The sequence below is a fragment of the Podarcis raffonei genome, chromosome 16, assembly GCF_027172205.1.
Source record: "Podarcis raffonei isolate rPodRaf1 chromosome 16, rPodRaf1.pri, whole genome shotgun sequence".
Taxonomy (NCBI): domain Eukaryota; kingdom Metazoa; phylum Chordata; class Lepidosauria; order Squamata; family Lacertidae; genus Podarcis; species Podarcis raffonei.
In genome coordinates this window covers 7,622,064-7,639,641 of record NC_070617.1, presented here as the reverse complement: position 1 = coordinate 7,639,641, position 17,578 = coordinate 7,622,064, and the positions used below count along the sequence as shown (strand labels likewise).

Genomic DNA, 17,578 nt, shown 5'->3' with positions numbered 1-17,578 from the left:
AAGCCCATTTAAATGAATTCATCTAAGCTAGTCCTGTCCATTAATTGCAACGGTTCTACTCTGAGTAGGGCTAATGTTGGATGCAACCGCAACAGTTGTTGTTGGACTGGTTTCTTTGTAGCTGACGCTGGCCGTGAAGTTGTTCACCATAGTTCCTTCTGTAACAATTACAGAGTTAAGAGGGACAGTTAGCCTCCCACCCCACCCCCTTTTCGTATCCACACATGGGAAAATTCTCTGTTCCAAGATGTCTCTCCAGGCTCATAGCAAATACATTTCCTTAAACACCACAGAAAAGAAGATAAAATGAGGTTACGGCATAAAAACCTTGCAAAGTGCTAGCATTGAAAATCTAAAATGTTGATACGGTGTTTTTCACCTATAATCAACTGGTATTGATTATTGATGTGGTGCTGAGAAACCCTAATCAAATCATAATTAGCTGAATCAGCAAGGCTAGAGTTGGGTAGCAGGCCAAAGGTCATATGTATCTCCAAACTGGGGGGAGATGCTCAAAAAAAAGATGTTTATACCCATTTTTGAAAGGGATAGGTTAGAATTCAATGATCAAACAGGACTACATTCCACAAAATATTCAGTTTCATGTTGGGGCTTGATAAATCATACACCCCAGATGCACCAACGCCTGCCATAATGAAATAATTTTAATAAAACCACATCAATTACAAACAATTGCCTTAAAAAGAAGAAGTGAATTTGGATAGAAGTTGCACAGACCTAAATTATATGAGAACGTGTTTGGCTTGCATCTGAACATATGTAAAGCATCCATGTTAAAAATAGCCATCACTGTGAACACGACTTGCTTAACAAGGAGGGGCTGATTGAGTCAGGCCAACTCAAGGCTTTCTTTTTATAACGGGAGAGATAAAGGTATCGGTTTGAGATAGGGAGTGGGGAGTTGTGGCCTTCCAGTGTGGTATTCAAGTTTGGCCTGTCTCCGAAGGACGTTGCCATCATAAAAAGATGCCTTTTATTCCCATTTTAATAAATGGGCTGCGTTGGAGTAAGGCAAATCGGCTTATGGGGCCTGTTTCGGTGTGTCTGAAACGGAGAGAATGGGTGCAGAAGGGAGAATATTTGCCACAGGTGCTGCTAGGAACCACAAGCTGCTTTTGAACTCGGGTCCTGCCCACGGGTTTCCCATTAGGGCACCTGGTTGGCCACTGTGAAAACAGGATAATAGAATCATAAGAGGCAGAAGGAACCCCGAGGGTCATCTAGTCCAACCCCCTGTAATGCAGGAATCTTTCGCGCAGCGCGGGGCTCAAACCCACAAGCCTGAGATTAAGAGTTGTGCTCTACCGACTGAGCTATGTTGCAGGTATTTTGTGGTTTTAGATCTTGATTTTATTCTGTGAACCGCCCTGAGATCCCCTGGGTACAGGGCACTATATAAATTCAAGAAACAGCAGCAACAACTGGATAGGCCCCCTTTGGCCAGCTCCAGCAGACTCTTCTGAAGGTGCCAAAAACCGCCTCAGGGTGGCTTTCAAAGACGACTAGTCAAATTCATGGAAGGGAGGCCTCACCGGAGGCAAAATGGCTGCCTAGAACCTCCAGCTTCAGAGCAAGTCTACCTCAGTACGAGAGGCTGGGGGCTGCAGGTGGGGAGAGTTACTGTTGCGCTCAGGTCTTCCTTGTGGACTTGCCAGAAGGTGTGAGAGCAGGATGGGTCCTGTTTAGCCGGATCCTGCAGCCTGCTCTTTTGCATGCTTCAAATGCACTCTCGAGGGATAATAAGGGGATTCAAAACAACAACAAACCACTTCCTCCTTTGTCGGTCCTCCTGCAGCGTGAGAAGACTCCCAAGGCTGCTTTTTGAACCACTAATTAATACACCAACCTGAAGCAAAGCCTGCTTCCCACATCGCAGGGAACTGGGAGGCCTTTGTGGGGATTAACGCATCGCTGCTGCCGCTGCCTGCCGCGTTGATTCAATTTGCGGAGGGCTGTCGTCATCTTTGGGGTGGGGGCAGGGGCAGCAGCGGAGACAAAAGGCCGGCGAATGGACCTTCCCCGTGCGTGACTAATGGCTGCGTTCTCCGGCTAGCGAGGGAGGTTGGAGTGGGACCGCCGAAGCCAGCCCAGATTGCCCTCGCTCTCAGTGGGGAAACTGAGGTTAGCTGGCCGTATAGAACACTGCCTTCTGCTGAGCCAGACCTTTGGTCCGGCTCACTCAATAGAGCCTGCACTGACTGGCAGCGGCTCTGCAGGCAGGAGACACTAAGCAATGCTACTTGGAGATGGTGGAATTGAACGTGGGACCTTGGGCCTGCAAATCGGGTGCTCATTTTAATATTATTAATAATAATAATAATAATAATAATAATAATAATAATTTTTATTTATACTCCGCCCTCCCCAGCCAAGGCCGGGCTCAGGGCAGCTAACAAGCAATAATAAAAACAAGTTGAATGAATACAACTTAAAAACAAGATTAAAATACATTAAAATATTGAAATATTAAAATGCAGCCTCATCACAGGAGGAGAAAGGAAAAAGAAAGAGGGGGAGGGAATCAAATTGGCTCCAAGCCAAAGGCCAGGCGGAACAACTCTGTCTTACAGGCCCTGCGGAAAGAAATCAGATCCTTCAGGGCCCTGGTCTCATGAGGCAGAGCGTTCCACCAGGCCGGAGCCAGTGCTGAAAAGGCCCTGGCTCTGGTTGAAGCTAATCTAACTTCCTTAGGGCCCGGGACCTCTAGGGTGTTGCTATTTATGGACCTTGAGGCTCTCCGTGGGGTATACCGGGAGAGGCGGTCCCGTAGGTACGAGGGTCCTACGCCATGAAGGGCTTTAAAGGTCAAAAGCAGCACCTTAAATCTGACCCTGTACTCCACCGGGAGCCAGTGCAGCTGGAAAAGCACTGGGTGAATATGTTCCCATGGCAGAGACCCCGTGAGGAGCCTCGCTGCAGCATTCTGCACCCGCTGGATTTTCTGGGACAGCTTCAAGGGCAGCCCCGCGTAGAGCGAATTACAGTAGTCAAGCCTGGAGGTGACCGTCGCATGGATCACTGTGGCCAGGTGATAAATAAATAAATAAATATTAAAGATAAAAACACCTACTTGCAATCGGAGAGTCATCTCCGAATGCACTGCAGAACCTCGTCGGAAGTGTATATGCTGAAATCATTGCAATCTTAACAAACACGAAAGGATGCCCGATAATCTCTATCGCTTGGACTGTTTTCCTCAAATGAAAAGATATATTGTATCCGCAGCGGTGATGCTCTACAGGGTTTATACAAAGGCAGGAGGGGAGAACAACAAATACTAATTGAAATGTGTGCTTTACGCATGCCAAGCTCTGCTGTAGACCATAGGCACCGTTCTGCCATATGCCTCATTATTTGTATAATCTATAAAGTCGCCCCAGACTTCCGTAAAAGTTACCATATTTCCCCCGTCCTCTTGCTACCTGCAATTTCCATGTCGGTTTCCCCAAGAGTAGTTACGGTAAAGTCGTGGGGTTTAAATTGAATTTAAACAAGACAAAACTATTAGTTAAAAATCTGTCGCCAGATGAAAAAGTAATACAAATTAAAATCTACCCCAAAAATTAAGTATTTAGGAGTATGGATAACACCAAAGAATATTAACTTATATGAAGATAATTATACCAATTGTTGGAAAGATATCAAAAGACAGTTGGAGACATGGACTAGGTTAAATTTATCATTCTTGGGCCGTATTTGGGTAATTAAAATGATAGTTTTACTGAAGCTACTCTTTCTATTCCAAACGATTCCAATTATAGGAAAGATCAGCAGTATTGATAAGTGGCAAAAAGAAATTTCTAAATTTTTGTGGAAGGGTAAAAGACCAAGAGTAAAGCGTAAGATATTAATAGATATTGTAGAAAGAGGTGCCTACGGGTTACTGGGCTTGAAGTTATATTATGAAGCCTCATGTCTTCTCTGGTTGAAAGATTGGTGTACATTAAAAAATTGGGATATTTTAGATCTAGAAGATCATGATACCCGTTTTGTGTGGCATGGCTATCTTAATTACGGGAAAATAAAGGCGTATAAGAGCTTTTCAAATCAATAATTGCAGTTATTCCCATGCCCTGGCAATGGTCTTTCTTGCTGCGGTTAACAGATGGGGTACAAATTCTTTGTTTCTAATTTATGGCATATCCTGACAAGGCTGGGCGATATATTGTCCAAAACTGGTTTGAAAGCCATAACATGATACCAGTTTCATCATTTTTGCCCTGGCAATATATCACAAATCGTTATATGTGTTTGTGTGCTATGCAAAAATCATGATGCGGGGAAAACCGTGAAGCCAGCCGATTCCTAGCTCCATCCTTATTTCAGACATTGTGATATATCAGTATATCACACTGGCTGGTGATATATCACAATGTTGAAAACCAGATATCACCCAGCCCTAATCCTGACTATACAAGTTAAGCAAAGCCAGTCGTTGGTACTGTCTGCCTTGTGATCAAAGAGATCTCTATAAAAACATTTCCCCAGAACATTTCTGTTTTTGAACACTTCCACCACATGTGTCGATATGTCTCTATAGAGAGACAACCACTCCCACACATGGGAGAACTGTTTGGGTCTATATAGGCTAGGCGTCAAGGTGTTAAGTACCAGCCATGTATGATTTTAAGGGCTCTTTCTCTGTCTGTTGCAGATATGGATTTATGTGTTGCTTTTGTCCATAGTCTGTTCCATACCTCTTCTTCAATTTCTAAATCCCAATTCAATCCTCACCATTTTCTCAAAGCAAATCAGGTGCTCTTATTACTGAGCTATGGCCTACCCTTAAAAATAATTGTTAAGATTCCAGTCCTCATGATATGAGTAAATAGGAACATATAGGAAGCTGCCATATCGTGAGCCAGACTTTTGGTCCAGCTTACCTAATGTTGTCTACACAGGCAGGCAGCAGCTCTCCACGTTTCATCCTATTTCTTTGTATTATCCAGGAGTTAACAGCCAACTCAAGAGTTCATGAGCCACAGACGGTCCTTTTCATCCCGGGCTGTGGCTACCATTTTAAATAATACCATTTTAAAACAGCCATGGCTCCCCCACCCTCAATAATTCTGAGAAGTATAGTTTGTGAGGGGTGCTGAGAGTTGAGAGACACCCCCCGCCTTCTCCCCACAGAGCAACAGTTTCCTGAGTGGTTTCACAACCAGCCCCTCTTCCCAGGGAACTCTGGGAGTTGTAGTTCCATGAGGGGAACTGGAGAGTCTCCTAACACCACTCAGCACCCATAACAAACTACAGCTCCCAGAATTATTATCTTTTTGGGGGGTGGGGAGCCAGGAGTGTTTAAAATGGTATCGTAGCACCTAAATGTTCGTATGGAGGAGGCCGCAGCCTTAGCTGAGTTAAGCAATTCCTGGTCAGCCAACATTGTATACCGACGCTTACTTGCATCTTTCTGTCTCTCTGTCTCTTTGCAGAGCTTTTTGAAGCTGTGGAGCCCATCCTTCCCAGCTTGGAGGAAATGGGCGTTGCGGTCTGGGTGTTGGGGAAGGGGCCCTATCCTCCCCATGTGACTGGGCTCCAGGATCTGTTGGAGAAAGCGTCTGAGGAGCCCGTCCCCTTTGAACTCTCCACTCCTGACAGCTTGTCGGATACCTGCCTCTACATCTTCACCTCGGGGACCACAGGTATAGTCCAACTGGGCAGTTTGTACAGTCAGCAGAAACCTAGGCTATGCCACCTCTGGTGTAGCAGTCAAAGTGTCAGGCCAGGACCTGGGAGAGGTCAGGGTTCGAATCCACCACTCGGCCGTGAAGCTCACCAGGTGTGACCTGGGTCCAGTCATGGCCTCTCAGCCCAACCCACCTCACAGGTTAATTAACCAACCTATAATAAGATGTCAAGGAAATAGTTATCTGACTTTTAGAAAACATCTGAAGGCAGCCCTGTTTAGGGAAGTTTTTAATGTTTGATGTTTTATTTTTATTTATATATTTTTAGGAAGCCGCCCAGTGTGGCTGGGGAAACCCAGCCAGATGGGCGGAGTATAAATAAATAAATAAATAAATAAATAAATTATTATTATTATTATTATTATTATTATTATTATTATTATTGGAATTCAGGAAGGGAAGAACCAAGTACCTTGAGCTCCTTGGAGAAAACGGGGGGATATCAACACAATAAGTAAATACCGTATGTTTTGCTCTATAAGACTCACTTTTTCCCTCCTAAAAAGTAAGGGGAAATGTGTGTGCATCTTACGGAGCAAATGCAGGCTGCGCAGCTGTCCCAGAAGCCAGAACAGCAAGAGGGATTGCTGCTTTCACTGCACAGCGATCCCTCTTACTGTTCTGGCTTCTGAGATTCAGAATATTTTTTTTCTTGTTTTCCTCCTCCAAAAACTAGGTGCGTCTTGTGGTCTGGTGCGTCTTATAGATCGAAAAATATGGTAGTAATCAGTGCATTTGCCTGTAAGGAATTTATTCCCCATCTATCCAGTGGAGAAGTGCTGAAACTAATGGTGTCTCCAGCCCCAAACACACACATGCAGAAGTGGTGCAGTCCAGAAATTTAAGTGCCGGACTGTACCACTTCGGTCTGCCTAGCTCAGTATTGTCTATTCTGACTGGCCGCAGCCGTCTGGGATTTCAGATATGGAACAATCCCAACCCTACTTGCAGATGGCGGGGATCAAACCTGGAACCTTGGGAATGCAAAGCAAATGCTTCCTCCAGCAGCCGATTCATTTGCTTCTGGACTAACAGTGAACTTGCTCCCATATGGATGAGAAGGCAGAACAGCACCATCCATCGGGATAAGCAGGAGGTCCCAGCCGGTTTGAGGGAACCCCAAGGTTTGCAGAATTATGCCCACCAGAAAAATGAGGAAAGCTCAATGGGGACAGAGCGTGCTCATTGGCCGTGGAATGCTGCCTGGATGTCAGAGGAAAGGGGGAATCAGGGGAGCAGGGTCATGGAAGGGAGCATCTGGCAAAAGGGTAGTTTGTCTGCCTTGGCGCACTGACCAGGAACATGTTACACTGCAACATTTCATTGCAGTATCCCAGTTATAACATACTTATCCAATTACAGATAGGTAGCCGTGTTGGTCTGCCATAGTCAAAACAAAAATTTTTTTTCCTTCCAGTAGCACCTTAAAGACCAACTAAGTTAGTTCTTGGTATGAGCTTTCGTGTGCATGCACTATTTAATTGCTCATCGTCTAACATTGTATATGCCATCAAATGCCAACAGTGTCCTTCAGCTCTCTATATTGGACAAACAGGCCAAACCTTACGCCAAAGAATAAACAGACATAAATCGGACATCAAGAATCACAAGACAGAGAAACCAGTAGGAGAACACTTCAATCTCCCAGGACATTCTATACAAGATCTCAAAGTAGCTGTTTTACTACAAAGGAATTTCAGAAATAGACTGGAAAGAGAAGCTGCTGAATTGCAACTCATTACCAAACTTAAAACCATGGAGAGACCTGGTCTGAACAAAGACATTGGATTCTTATCTCATTATACATGACAAAGCCATTTTTCACCTTCTCACCCCTTGCTTTTTCCTGTAAGACCTATTGCAGTCGTTAAGAGTCGTCAACAGGCTCATCACAGCTATCTGCCAATCACCCATTCCCACCACCCTTCTGAGTAATACCCCTCCCCACCTTCTCACTATATAGAGGGATCTGGCAACTTCTGTTTCAGTGTATCTGAAGAAGTGTGCATGCACACGAAAGCTCATACCAAGAACTAACTTAGTTGGTCTTTAAGGTGCTACTGGAAGGAATTTTTTTTTTGTTTTATACTTATCCAAGTATGCAAAAGAGGACCACTACACCAAACAACAGCAGCAACAACAACAGTTACAATGTGGAACTTCTGGAGCTTCTGCTTCTGAAATACAGGCGACTCTCGTTCTGAGGATAGTGCCTAAATCCAAAATCCCATATAGTCAAAGCACATAGGGTTCATTGGTGGGTGGGATTGCCAAAGTCTCCCCGTCCCCCACCAGATGTCCATCCTCTTTCTATTTTTTTTTTTTTAAATTGCCAAGCATGTATAAAGCTGAATGTGCACAAGTTAAATGCATGTAAGTTGCAAGTTACCTGTAATTGAAGAAAATGTTGACCTCCAAAAGGAAAAAATGGAAAATCAAGGAGAGGAGTGTTGTGGAAGGGAATATTCAGCAAAAGGGAGTGGCTGACCAGGAACATTTCACGCTGCAACACGTATTATAACATACTTACCCAGGTATGCAAAAGAGGATCACCCCAATAATAATAATAATAATAATAGTCATAGCAATAATAATAATAAGGTACAGTGGTACCTGGGTTTATGAACTTAATCCGTTCCAGAAGCCTGTTCTTAAACCAAATTCATTCTTAAACCAAGACACACTTTCCCTAATGAGGCCTCCTGCTGCCGCTATCCTTCCGTTCGTAGACCGAGGTAAAGTTCGCAAACCGGGACACTGTTTCGGTTTTGCAGAGTTCGTAAACCGAATAGTTTGTAAACAGAGCTGTCCTTAAACCGAGGTAGCGCTGTACTTCTGAAATGTCTGGTTCTGAAATATTGGGGGGGGGCAGAATAGACAAAAAGGGAGAGGGAACAGCTCAACTCTTCCTTCCCTCCTCTCTGTTCCAGGACTCCCCAAGGCGGCTCGCATCAGCCACCTCAAATCCATCATGTGCTTGGGCTTCTACCAGCTGGTGGGCGCATCCCGTTCGGACGTGATCTATGTGGCCTTGCCCCTCTACCACATGGCGGGGAGTCTTCTGGGGGTCATCGGCACTCTGGGCCTCGGTAGGTTCGGGGGCTTGGTGGATTGGAGCCCTTGGAGTGGCTTTTTTGGGGGGTGGGTGGGAGAAAGCTGGCTTGTGGTTGCAAATGCTGGGTCATTACGTTTGCAGATGATACAACAGTGGTTGGTTTAATCACGGCTGGAGAGGGGGAGGCGGCCTGTAGGGAGGAAGTTGAGCAGTTGGGGGAGTGGTGCAGGAAAAACAACTTACTCCTTAACTTTAAGAAAACAAAAGAGATTATTGTGGACTTTAGGAAATGTAAATTGAATATTCAGCCACTCATTATTGAGGGGAAGTGTGTGGAACAGGTCTCGGTGTTTCGATTTCTGGGAATGGAGTTGAGAGATGATCTAACCTGGGGAGAAAACAGCAAAGACCTGACGAAGAGAGCACAGCAGAGGTTATATTTTCTGAGAATTCTCCGGAAAAACAATCTCTCAAAGGACCTGTTGATAGCATTTTCCCATTGTACTGTGGAGAGTGTATTAACTTATGGTCTGTGTGTGTGGTTTGGGAGCTGCACAGTCAGGGAAAAAACAGTGCTGTCCAGGGTTGTAAAGACTGCGGAGAGAATAATTGGGTGCACTCTTCCCACCTTGGATCAAATCTACGCTTCCAGGTGTCATAAGAAAGCTGCAGAAATAGTGCAGGATAGTGCGCACCCCGGAAATGATCTCTTTCAGCTTCTGCCTTCTGGAAGAAGGTACAGGGTTATAAAGACTAGGACTAGCCCCCTGAGAAACAGTTTCTACCCAAATGCAATTTTGGTTTTAAACACAGTGTAAGGTAGTCTCTAGGGACGCGGGTGGCGCTGTGGGCTAAACCACAGAGCCTAGGACTTGCCGATCAGAAGGTTGGCAGTTTGAATCCCCGCAATGGGTTGAGCTCCCGTTGCTCAGTCCCTGCTCCTGCCCACCTAGCAGTTTGAAAGCACGTCAAAGTGCAAGTAGATAAATAGGTACCTCTCCAGCGGGAAGGTAAACGGCGTTTCCGTGCACTGCTCTCGTTTGCCAGAAGCGGCTTAGTCATGCTGGCCACATGACCCGGAAGCTGTACACCGGCTCCCTCGGCCAATAAAGCAAGATGAGCGCCGCAACCTCAGAGTTGGCCATGACGGGACCTTATGGTCAGAGGTCTCTTTACCTTTAAGGTAGTCTCTATGGGATTATATTGTATTTAATTGTGGAGTATCAGAGTTTTTAGGGGGCTAAGCAGGCTGGGATATCTGGGATAGAAGGCTTGTTGGTTTTTGAATGTCTGATGTAGATTTTTTCAATTTCGCTGTTCTGTATGGGACAATGACAATAAAGATTATCGTATCGTATCGTGCTGTGGGTCAGTTAGGGAGTTAATATAAAAGTTAAACAAAATGGAGTGCAAGGATGCAGCCTTGCTGTAATCCAGTGTGGGTCTGGATTTTCTTAGTTAAATGCCCCTGCCGATCACATCTGATTTGAAGTTGTGTGTTTTCATGCAAACTACGAATAAGAATCAAGATGTGTCTGTCTAGATTTCTATCACTTAGGTTTTTCCAAAGCCTTTCTCAGGGTATAAGATCAAAGGCGGACCTAAAATCTATAAAACCTGCATAAAGAGATTCTCCTTTTATTGAGGCATACTTTTCCACGAGATGTTGGAGCACCAGTCCGCGATCTGTGGTTGACCCTTTGGCTCTGGAGAGCGAGACACATACATTCGGGGAGCTGTCCGTGGTCCTGACCTCCCTGGCCTCTGCTGAAAGTCTATTTTTTAGCTTTTAAATTTTAATTGGAAATTTTATTTACAACATAACATAAACCCCCCACCCCAATACAGAAATCCACCCTCATTAAACATGAATATAACATACAATAAGCATAACGTACAACATTACAAACAACCAAATAAAAGACTTCCTTTATCCTTTATCTAGCCTCCTTATGTACTTCTTGTAAGCTGTTTCCTTTATGAGTAATTATTAAGATTTTTCTAATTATAACTTAAATATCCACAAAGTCTCCTGCAGACATTAATTGAAACAAGTCCAGGTATGTATTTTAGGGCACTGTTTTGTGACGTATTCTCTGCATTTCCCCCATGCTTTTTGAAATTCTTGTCTAGTGTGGTCTCTAATTGCCTCTATTAATCTAGCCAGTTCAATATGCCTGTGCTGAAAGTCTTGACTTCTGGGCTGCCCAGAAAAGACTCAGCCTGACCTCTTTCAAGTCCCGAGTGTTAGGATATCAGAGAGAGAGGATGCACTGCTCCCAATTTGCAGGTTTCAGCTTATTTTCTGGCCGATTGCTGCTGCTTGGGTGCAATTGTGCAGCTTCAAAAAATGGACACAGAATCCCTCCTTTGACTCCAGATTATTGGGTGCTCAAAGTCCCCCTGGCGTCCTTGCTTCCACCAGCTAGGCTATTTCCCTCTCCACACTAAGTGGGGACGAGAAGTGCTTTTCCGGATCAGGCCGAGGGTCAGTCTAGCCCAGTATGCTGCTTCCAGCCGTGGACAGCCAAGGAAGCCCCTCCAGGCAAGGCACAGGGGTGATAGTGTTACGAAAAAGGAGCAATGCAGCAGCGAGCTCCAGGTGGCTGGAAAGCCAAACAGGATGTTGATGTTTTGGGACTGCACCGTGGGAACAAAGGACAGTCTATTCAGTGTACTGAGCACCGGATGTTAGCTCAGAGTGTCACATGATCTGTACTGGAAGTACATGGGAGGAGTTTTTCTCTCTCTGCTGTTGATGTTAAGAGAGTGCAGTCACGATTTCTCTGTACTGCTGGAAGGACAGAAATAAAGGCATGTAAATACATTTCTGTCTGTCTCTCTCCCCTCCCTGGGGATGAGAGGGGAGGAGTGGTGTGTTCTTCTCACGTTGAGGAGGATCGCCGATTGAGATCTCGCCTGATCTTGCCGGGAGTCACAGACAGGGAAGTCAACAAGGATTCAAGCCGGGCACCTGGAGGGTGGCCAATTCCTCTGACTAAGGCTTGAAACCGACAGATAGGCCTCCGTTGTTCCTTAGCACCACCCCACCGTTCTGGTATTCAGAGGTAGACTGCCCTTGAACTTGCAGGCTCTGTTTTGCCATCCTGACTAATAGCCATGGCTAGACCTCTGCTTTTTTTAAAATTGCTTTTTATTAAATTTTTCACAAACAAAAATAAATCAAAATAAAACAATCTTTTACAGTCATCATTTTATGTCATCTTATTTACACTGCGTATATTCACGCCCAGACTTCCTTCCTTCCCGCTTCGGTTTTCTTAATATCTGTCTTCTCTTGTAGATTCTTATTCACCTTCCATACACATCACAGGATTTATATCAACCCTGCTGTAGTCTTTAAACTTCTACAGTTATATCTTATATATGCCACAAATTTACCCCACTCTTCTTCAAACTTTGTCCCTTTTTGGTCTCAAATTCTGTAGGTCATTTTAGCTAATTCTGTATACTCAAAAAATTTAGCCTGCCATTCCATTATCATTGGGGTCTCCTGCAATTTCCATTTTTCAGCTACCAGTATTCTAGCTGCTGCAGTAGCATATTGGAATAGTTTATGGTCCTCCTTCTTAACTTCCTTCCCTATGGTCCCTAATAGAAAAGCTTCCTTTTTTTCCGGGAATGTGTACTTAAGAAGTTTCTTCAGTCCATTATATATTAAATACCAAATTTTTTTCATCATTTCACACTCTGCTTTTTAAAAATATGACACAACCAGCAAATGCAATGAATGACCAGAAACGTGATTTTGAGTTGAAAAATAAAAGAAAATGCAATAAATACTGACCAGAAACTTGTTTTAGAATTTAGAAAGGAAAGAAAGTGCAATAAATAATGAGGGCTAGAAACTTCCTTTGAAATAAAAAAGTGCAGTAAGTAATAAGGACTAGAAACTTGCTTTAAAACGTAGAAAAAGAAATGACAAAGTGGTGGTGGTGCGAGTTATGCTTGGGCATCTTGTGGCTCCCAGCCGCTATCTCTTTCTAAAGGAACCCCATCTCCTTCCAGGGGCCACTTGCGTTCTGAAGAAGAAATTCTCTGCCAGCCAGTTCTGGCCCGACTGCCGGCGCCACCGCGTCACCATCTTCCAGTACATTGGGGAGCTGTGCCGCTACCTGGTCAATCAGCCGCAGGTGAGTGCTGGGGGGATGGAGGCCCTCTGCTGGTGACAGGAGGGATTGCCACGCAAGCTGGTCATCCCTCTCCTCCAAAATCTGAAGAGAGGTGTGTGACTCTTCCAACTCTTAAAAAAAAGGGGGGGGGACCTTTCAAGAGTTTCCTGGGAAGAAGGATTGATGCTTAAACCACTCTGGGAATTGTAGCTCTATGCGGGGCACCCCAACAACTCTCACAATAATTTTTTTTATTAATTTTCAATTACAACCCAGTGATAGCCTCATTATAACAACACCATATTATAACACATTTACTAATACCAATCTTTCAATTACCAAATTAAATAATTCAGGTGCCCCCCAGCATGCTAGATCTGATGGTTTGATGGGTGTTTTTTTATCTGCGTTCCAACATCTTATTAATTTCATTTAAATTTCAATCATCATCATAATCCCATATACAACAACTGCAATATTTGCGACTGCTATTCGTGTTAACATCCCCAACAACTCTCAACACCCTTAACAAACTATAGGTCCCAGGATTATTTGATCTTCCATGAACTTGTCTAATTGTCTTCTAAAGCCACCCAAATCAGGGGCAATCATCATCAACTCCTGTGGGATCTGCTAAGCTGTCCCTGCACCCCTTTAACTACTTTGTATTATTTTTTTGAGATTTGATCCTATTTCTCATGGCCCCTGGAGCCATTTCCATTTTTTTTAAAAAAATTGCATTTAATTTATTTGTTAACATTCTTATATTACATCGGTAAACGTTGTCATATTACATTACAGGACTTACTATAATATAATTTCCAACGTGTATACAAAAATTATATACAAATTTTATATACCTAGGAAGAAAATGAAACAGAAAAAAGAAAGAACAAAGAGGGGAAAAACAAAAACAAATCCCCCCTGCAAAATCATATACATACAAACACACTAGACTTCCTGTGTTTCCCGTTGTATATTCCTTTTTTACAAATGAATGTACCCCGGAGCCATTTCCAAGCATCGGCCGAATTCTCCTCCTTGCTCTCTGCTAATTCCTTCTCCTCCCTCCCTCCTTCCCAGAGCCCCAGTGACCGGGAGCACACCTTGCGCATGGCTGTGGGCAGCGGCCTTCGCCCGGATGTCTGGCGTGAATTCCTGCGCCGCTTTGGGAACCTGACGATCGTGGAGACCTATGGCATGACGGAAGGGAGTGTCAGCCTCTTCAACTACACGGGGGCTGTGGGGGCCGTGGGCCGTGCCTCTTGGCTCTATAAGGTGAGCATCTCTCCGAGGAAGCAGGTGGCGTTTGCAGGTGCAGGGCATCAGGATGTGGCAAAGAGGATACCTGAGGCCAGGGCCGGATTTAGATTTATGAGGCCCTAAGCCAGGGGTCGGGACATGGGTGGCACTGTGGGTTAAACCACAGAGCCTAGGACTTGCTGATCAGAAGGTCGGTGGTTCGAATCCCCACGACGGGGTGAGCTCCCGTTGCTCGGTCCCTGCTCCTGCCAACCTAGCAGTTCGAAAGCACGTCAAAGTGCAAGTAGATAAATAGGTACTGCTCCGGCAGGAAGGTAAACGGCGTTTCCGTGTGCTGCTCTGGCTCGCCAGAAGCGGCTTAGTCATGCTGGCCACATGACCCGGAAGCTGTACACCGGCTCCCTTTGGCCAAAAAAGTGAGATGAGTGTCGCAACCCCAGAGTCGGTCACGACTGGACCTAATGGTCAGGGGTCCCTTTACGTTTTTTAAGCAAGGGGTCAGCAAACTTGGTCAGCAGGGGGCCTGTCCACAGTCCCTCAGACCTTGTGGGGGGCTAGACTATATTTTTTTGGGGGGGGGAATGAACAAATTCCTATGCCCCACAAATAACCCAGAGATGCAATTTCAATAAAAGCACACATTCTACTCATGTAAAAACACCAGGCAGGCCCCACAAATAACCCAGAGATGCATTTGAAATAAAAGGGCACATTCTACTCATGTAGACACAGGCTGATTCCCCGACCGTCCGCGGGCCGGATTTAGAAGGCGATTGGGCCCTGGGCCGCCTACCCATATGGGACTCTGAGGCCTAGCTCAGACTTCTTTTCACTACAAATGTAATTGTAACCACAAGATTAAAGCCTGCCTTCAGGATCCTACTGTGAACTGAATGTAAGTAAACTTTACCACTACAGTGGACGCTCGGGTTGCGAACGTGATCCATCTGGGATGCAGGTTCGCAACCCGCAGCGTTCACAACCCATATCTGTGCACACATGGGTTGCGATTCAGTGCTTCTGCGCATGCGCGACCGCCGAAACCTGGAAGTAACCCGTCCCAGGTTTCGGCGGTCCATAACCTGAAAAAACGCAACCTGAAGCGTCTGTAACCCAAGGTATGACTGTACTTTAAACAAGGCTGTCGTGTTGTTTATGAGGGAAATAAAGAGGGAATTTTACCAGGAACAATCCAGTCTGGACAAGCCAGACCGGATTGCTTAACTTAACGAATCCATCAACTCGCTTCTAGCAATGTGCAAGGGAATGCGCTCTGCTGCTTGCTCACTAGTGTGAGTGAGGAGAGATAATGTTGAATCAATATATCCTCTCCAACTTCCTCAACATGAGGATCTCAGAGCCTGGGCAGGTCTGTATGTGAGGATACAGACTTTCAGATAGCCTGGGCTTAAGCTTCATAGGGACCTCCACGTAGGGTTGAGCCTGGAGGTGGGAGCCTGTCCCCCCCCCCCAGAAATTGCTGGACTCCCAACTCCCATCATCTCTAAAGGCCAGGGGTGATGGCAGGAGCTGAATCCCATGCTTTAGCCCCCATACCCATTTCATTGTATTTTTTGAAAGACTTCACTTGCACCCCTGCTCTCTGCAGAAGTTCGTCCCCTTCGAACTGGTCCGTTACGACGTGCTTCGAGGTGCTCCCTTCCGGGACAAGGCGGGACGCTGCCAGCGTGTCAAGAGAGGTGAGCAAGGTGTTGTCCGTTCAGTCGGGGGCAGAGAGGGAGCCGCCTTCCGTCCCACCGTGGCGCCCCCATGCTTCCAGGTCGCTGACTGTACGTCTTTCTCTGTTTTTGCGCCAGGGGAGCCCGGCCTTCTGATCTCTCCCGTGACTCCGCAGACACCTTTCCAGGGCTATGCCGGAGGGCGCGAGCTGTCGGAATCCAAGCTCCTCCACGGGGTCTTTTCCAACAGGGACACCTATTTCAACACCGGTGACCTGATGGTGCGGGACAAGCGCGGCTTCGTCAGTTTCTGGGATCGCACCGGAGACACATTCCGGTATGTTTCCTCCTCCTCCTCCTTTTCCTCTTGGAAGTTGTGGGTCAGGAACTCCTGGATCTGAAGAGGGTGGCAAGAGCAAGTTTTTATTCCGAAAGTGCGGCCCGGAGGAAAACGTTTGAGAACCGCTGGTTTAGAGAGTGCAGGTCCCTGCCTGCAGGAGCTTACAGTCTAAACTTTGTCAAGAGGATGTCAAGGAGAGACGTGCAGGAGAGCTTTGGGGTTCTGTGGGATTGGAAGTGAGGAGGTTGGAGACACTTCACTCCCTTGCGATGACTTCGCAAGTTTCAAACTGACCTGGAAACTGCCTCAGAAATCTTGTTCCCTGAGTCAAGATACCGTCTCTCCATGCCTCAGTTTCCCTCTAGGTGGAGGACAGCATTGCACTCAGCTCCTGCTTCTGGGATTCCCAGAAAAAGTATCTGGCTGGCACTGTGAGGGAAGGATGCTGAACTCTGGCCTGCAGAGCCCTCCAGCTGTTCCTCTGTACTTCTCCTCCTCTCTGCCTCAAATTCCTCGCAGGAATCTCCATCCTTTCCTTTCTCTCTGCCTCGGTTTCCCTTTAGGTGTCTATTTCCTTTCTCCCCCTTTGTTCCCAGTTGCTGGCCGGCCTGTTCTTCTATTCCAAGCTGCCTGGAGGAAGCATTTTCCTCTTCATTGAGCTACCCCACCTGCCACGCACCCACTGGGAAATGTTAAGAACACCCATAGCACCTTCTTTGCTGGTCCTGGGCTTCTGCTGCCCATCAGACTCTCTCCTCCTCTTATTTTTAATCGCCAGCTGCTTTGCATTCCCCTGCTGCCCTGTCTTCTGATGCAAAGGCGCCCCCGTGTGGCCTGACCTACATTTCTCAACTTAAGCCGCTTTCGAAAGTCGGCTCGCTATTTACAACACGGAGCTGGCCACAGGAGGGCACTCTTTGCTAAAGAAAACTTTCTGGAGGGGGAAACAAGGACAGCCGCGAAGGAACCTCCCAAAGCAGAGGTGACCGATGTGGATGTTTTAATAGAATTGTAGAGTCGGAAGGGACCTCAAGGATCATCTATCCCAACCCCCTTTCAGTGTAGGGATATGCAGGTGTCCCTTACGGGGATCGAACCTGCAACCTTGGCATTGTCAGCAGCATGCTCTAGCCAACTGAGCTATCCAGTTTTGCTGGACTCCCAGCTCCCATCATCCCTGATGAACCACTGGCTGCGCTGCCAGGGGGCTGATGGGAGTTAGAATCCAGATTCCCCCATTATAGTGGACACTCGGGTTGCGAACGTGATCCGTGCTGGATGCACGTTCGCAACCCGCAGCGTTCGCAACCCGTGTCTGTGCGCACACGGCTTGCGATTTGGCACTCATGCGCATGCGCAAAGCATGATTTAGCGCTTCTGTGCATGCCCGACTGCCA

The 17,578-nt window shown here is 46.1% G+C and overlaps 1 protein-coding gene across 1 annotated transcript in view; it reads left to right on the top strand.

The window, feature by feature from the left end:
- The window catches only part of SLC27A3 (solute carrier family 27 member 3), a 30,076-nt gene that overhangs the window by 6,145 nt on the left and 6,353 nt on the right, over positions 1-17,578 (top strand). The window contains exons 2-7 of the mRNA XM_053368691.1: positions 5,457-5,666; positions 8,642-8,800; positions 12,796-12,920; positions 13,983-14,177; positions 15,772-15,862; positions 15,980-16,178. Of these exons, the coding sequence (XP_053224666.1) occupies positions 5,457-5,666; positions 8,642-8,800; positions 12,796-12,920; positions 13,983-14,177; positions 15,772-15,862; positions 15,980-16,178 (979 nt within the window). The remainder of the gene's footprint in view (positions 1-5,456; positions 5,667-8,641; positions 8,801-12,795; positions 12,921-13,982; positions 14,178-15,771; positions 15,863-15,979; positions 16,179-17,578) is intronic.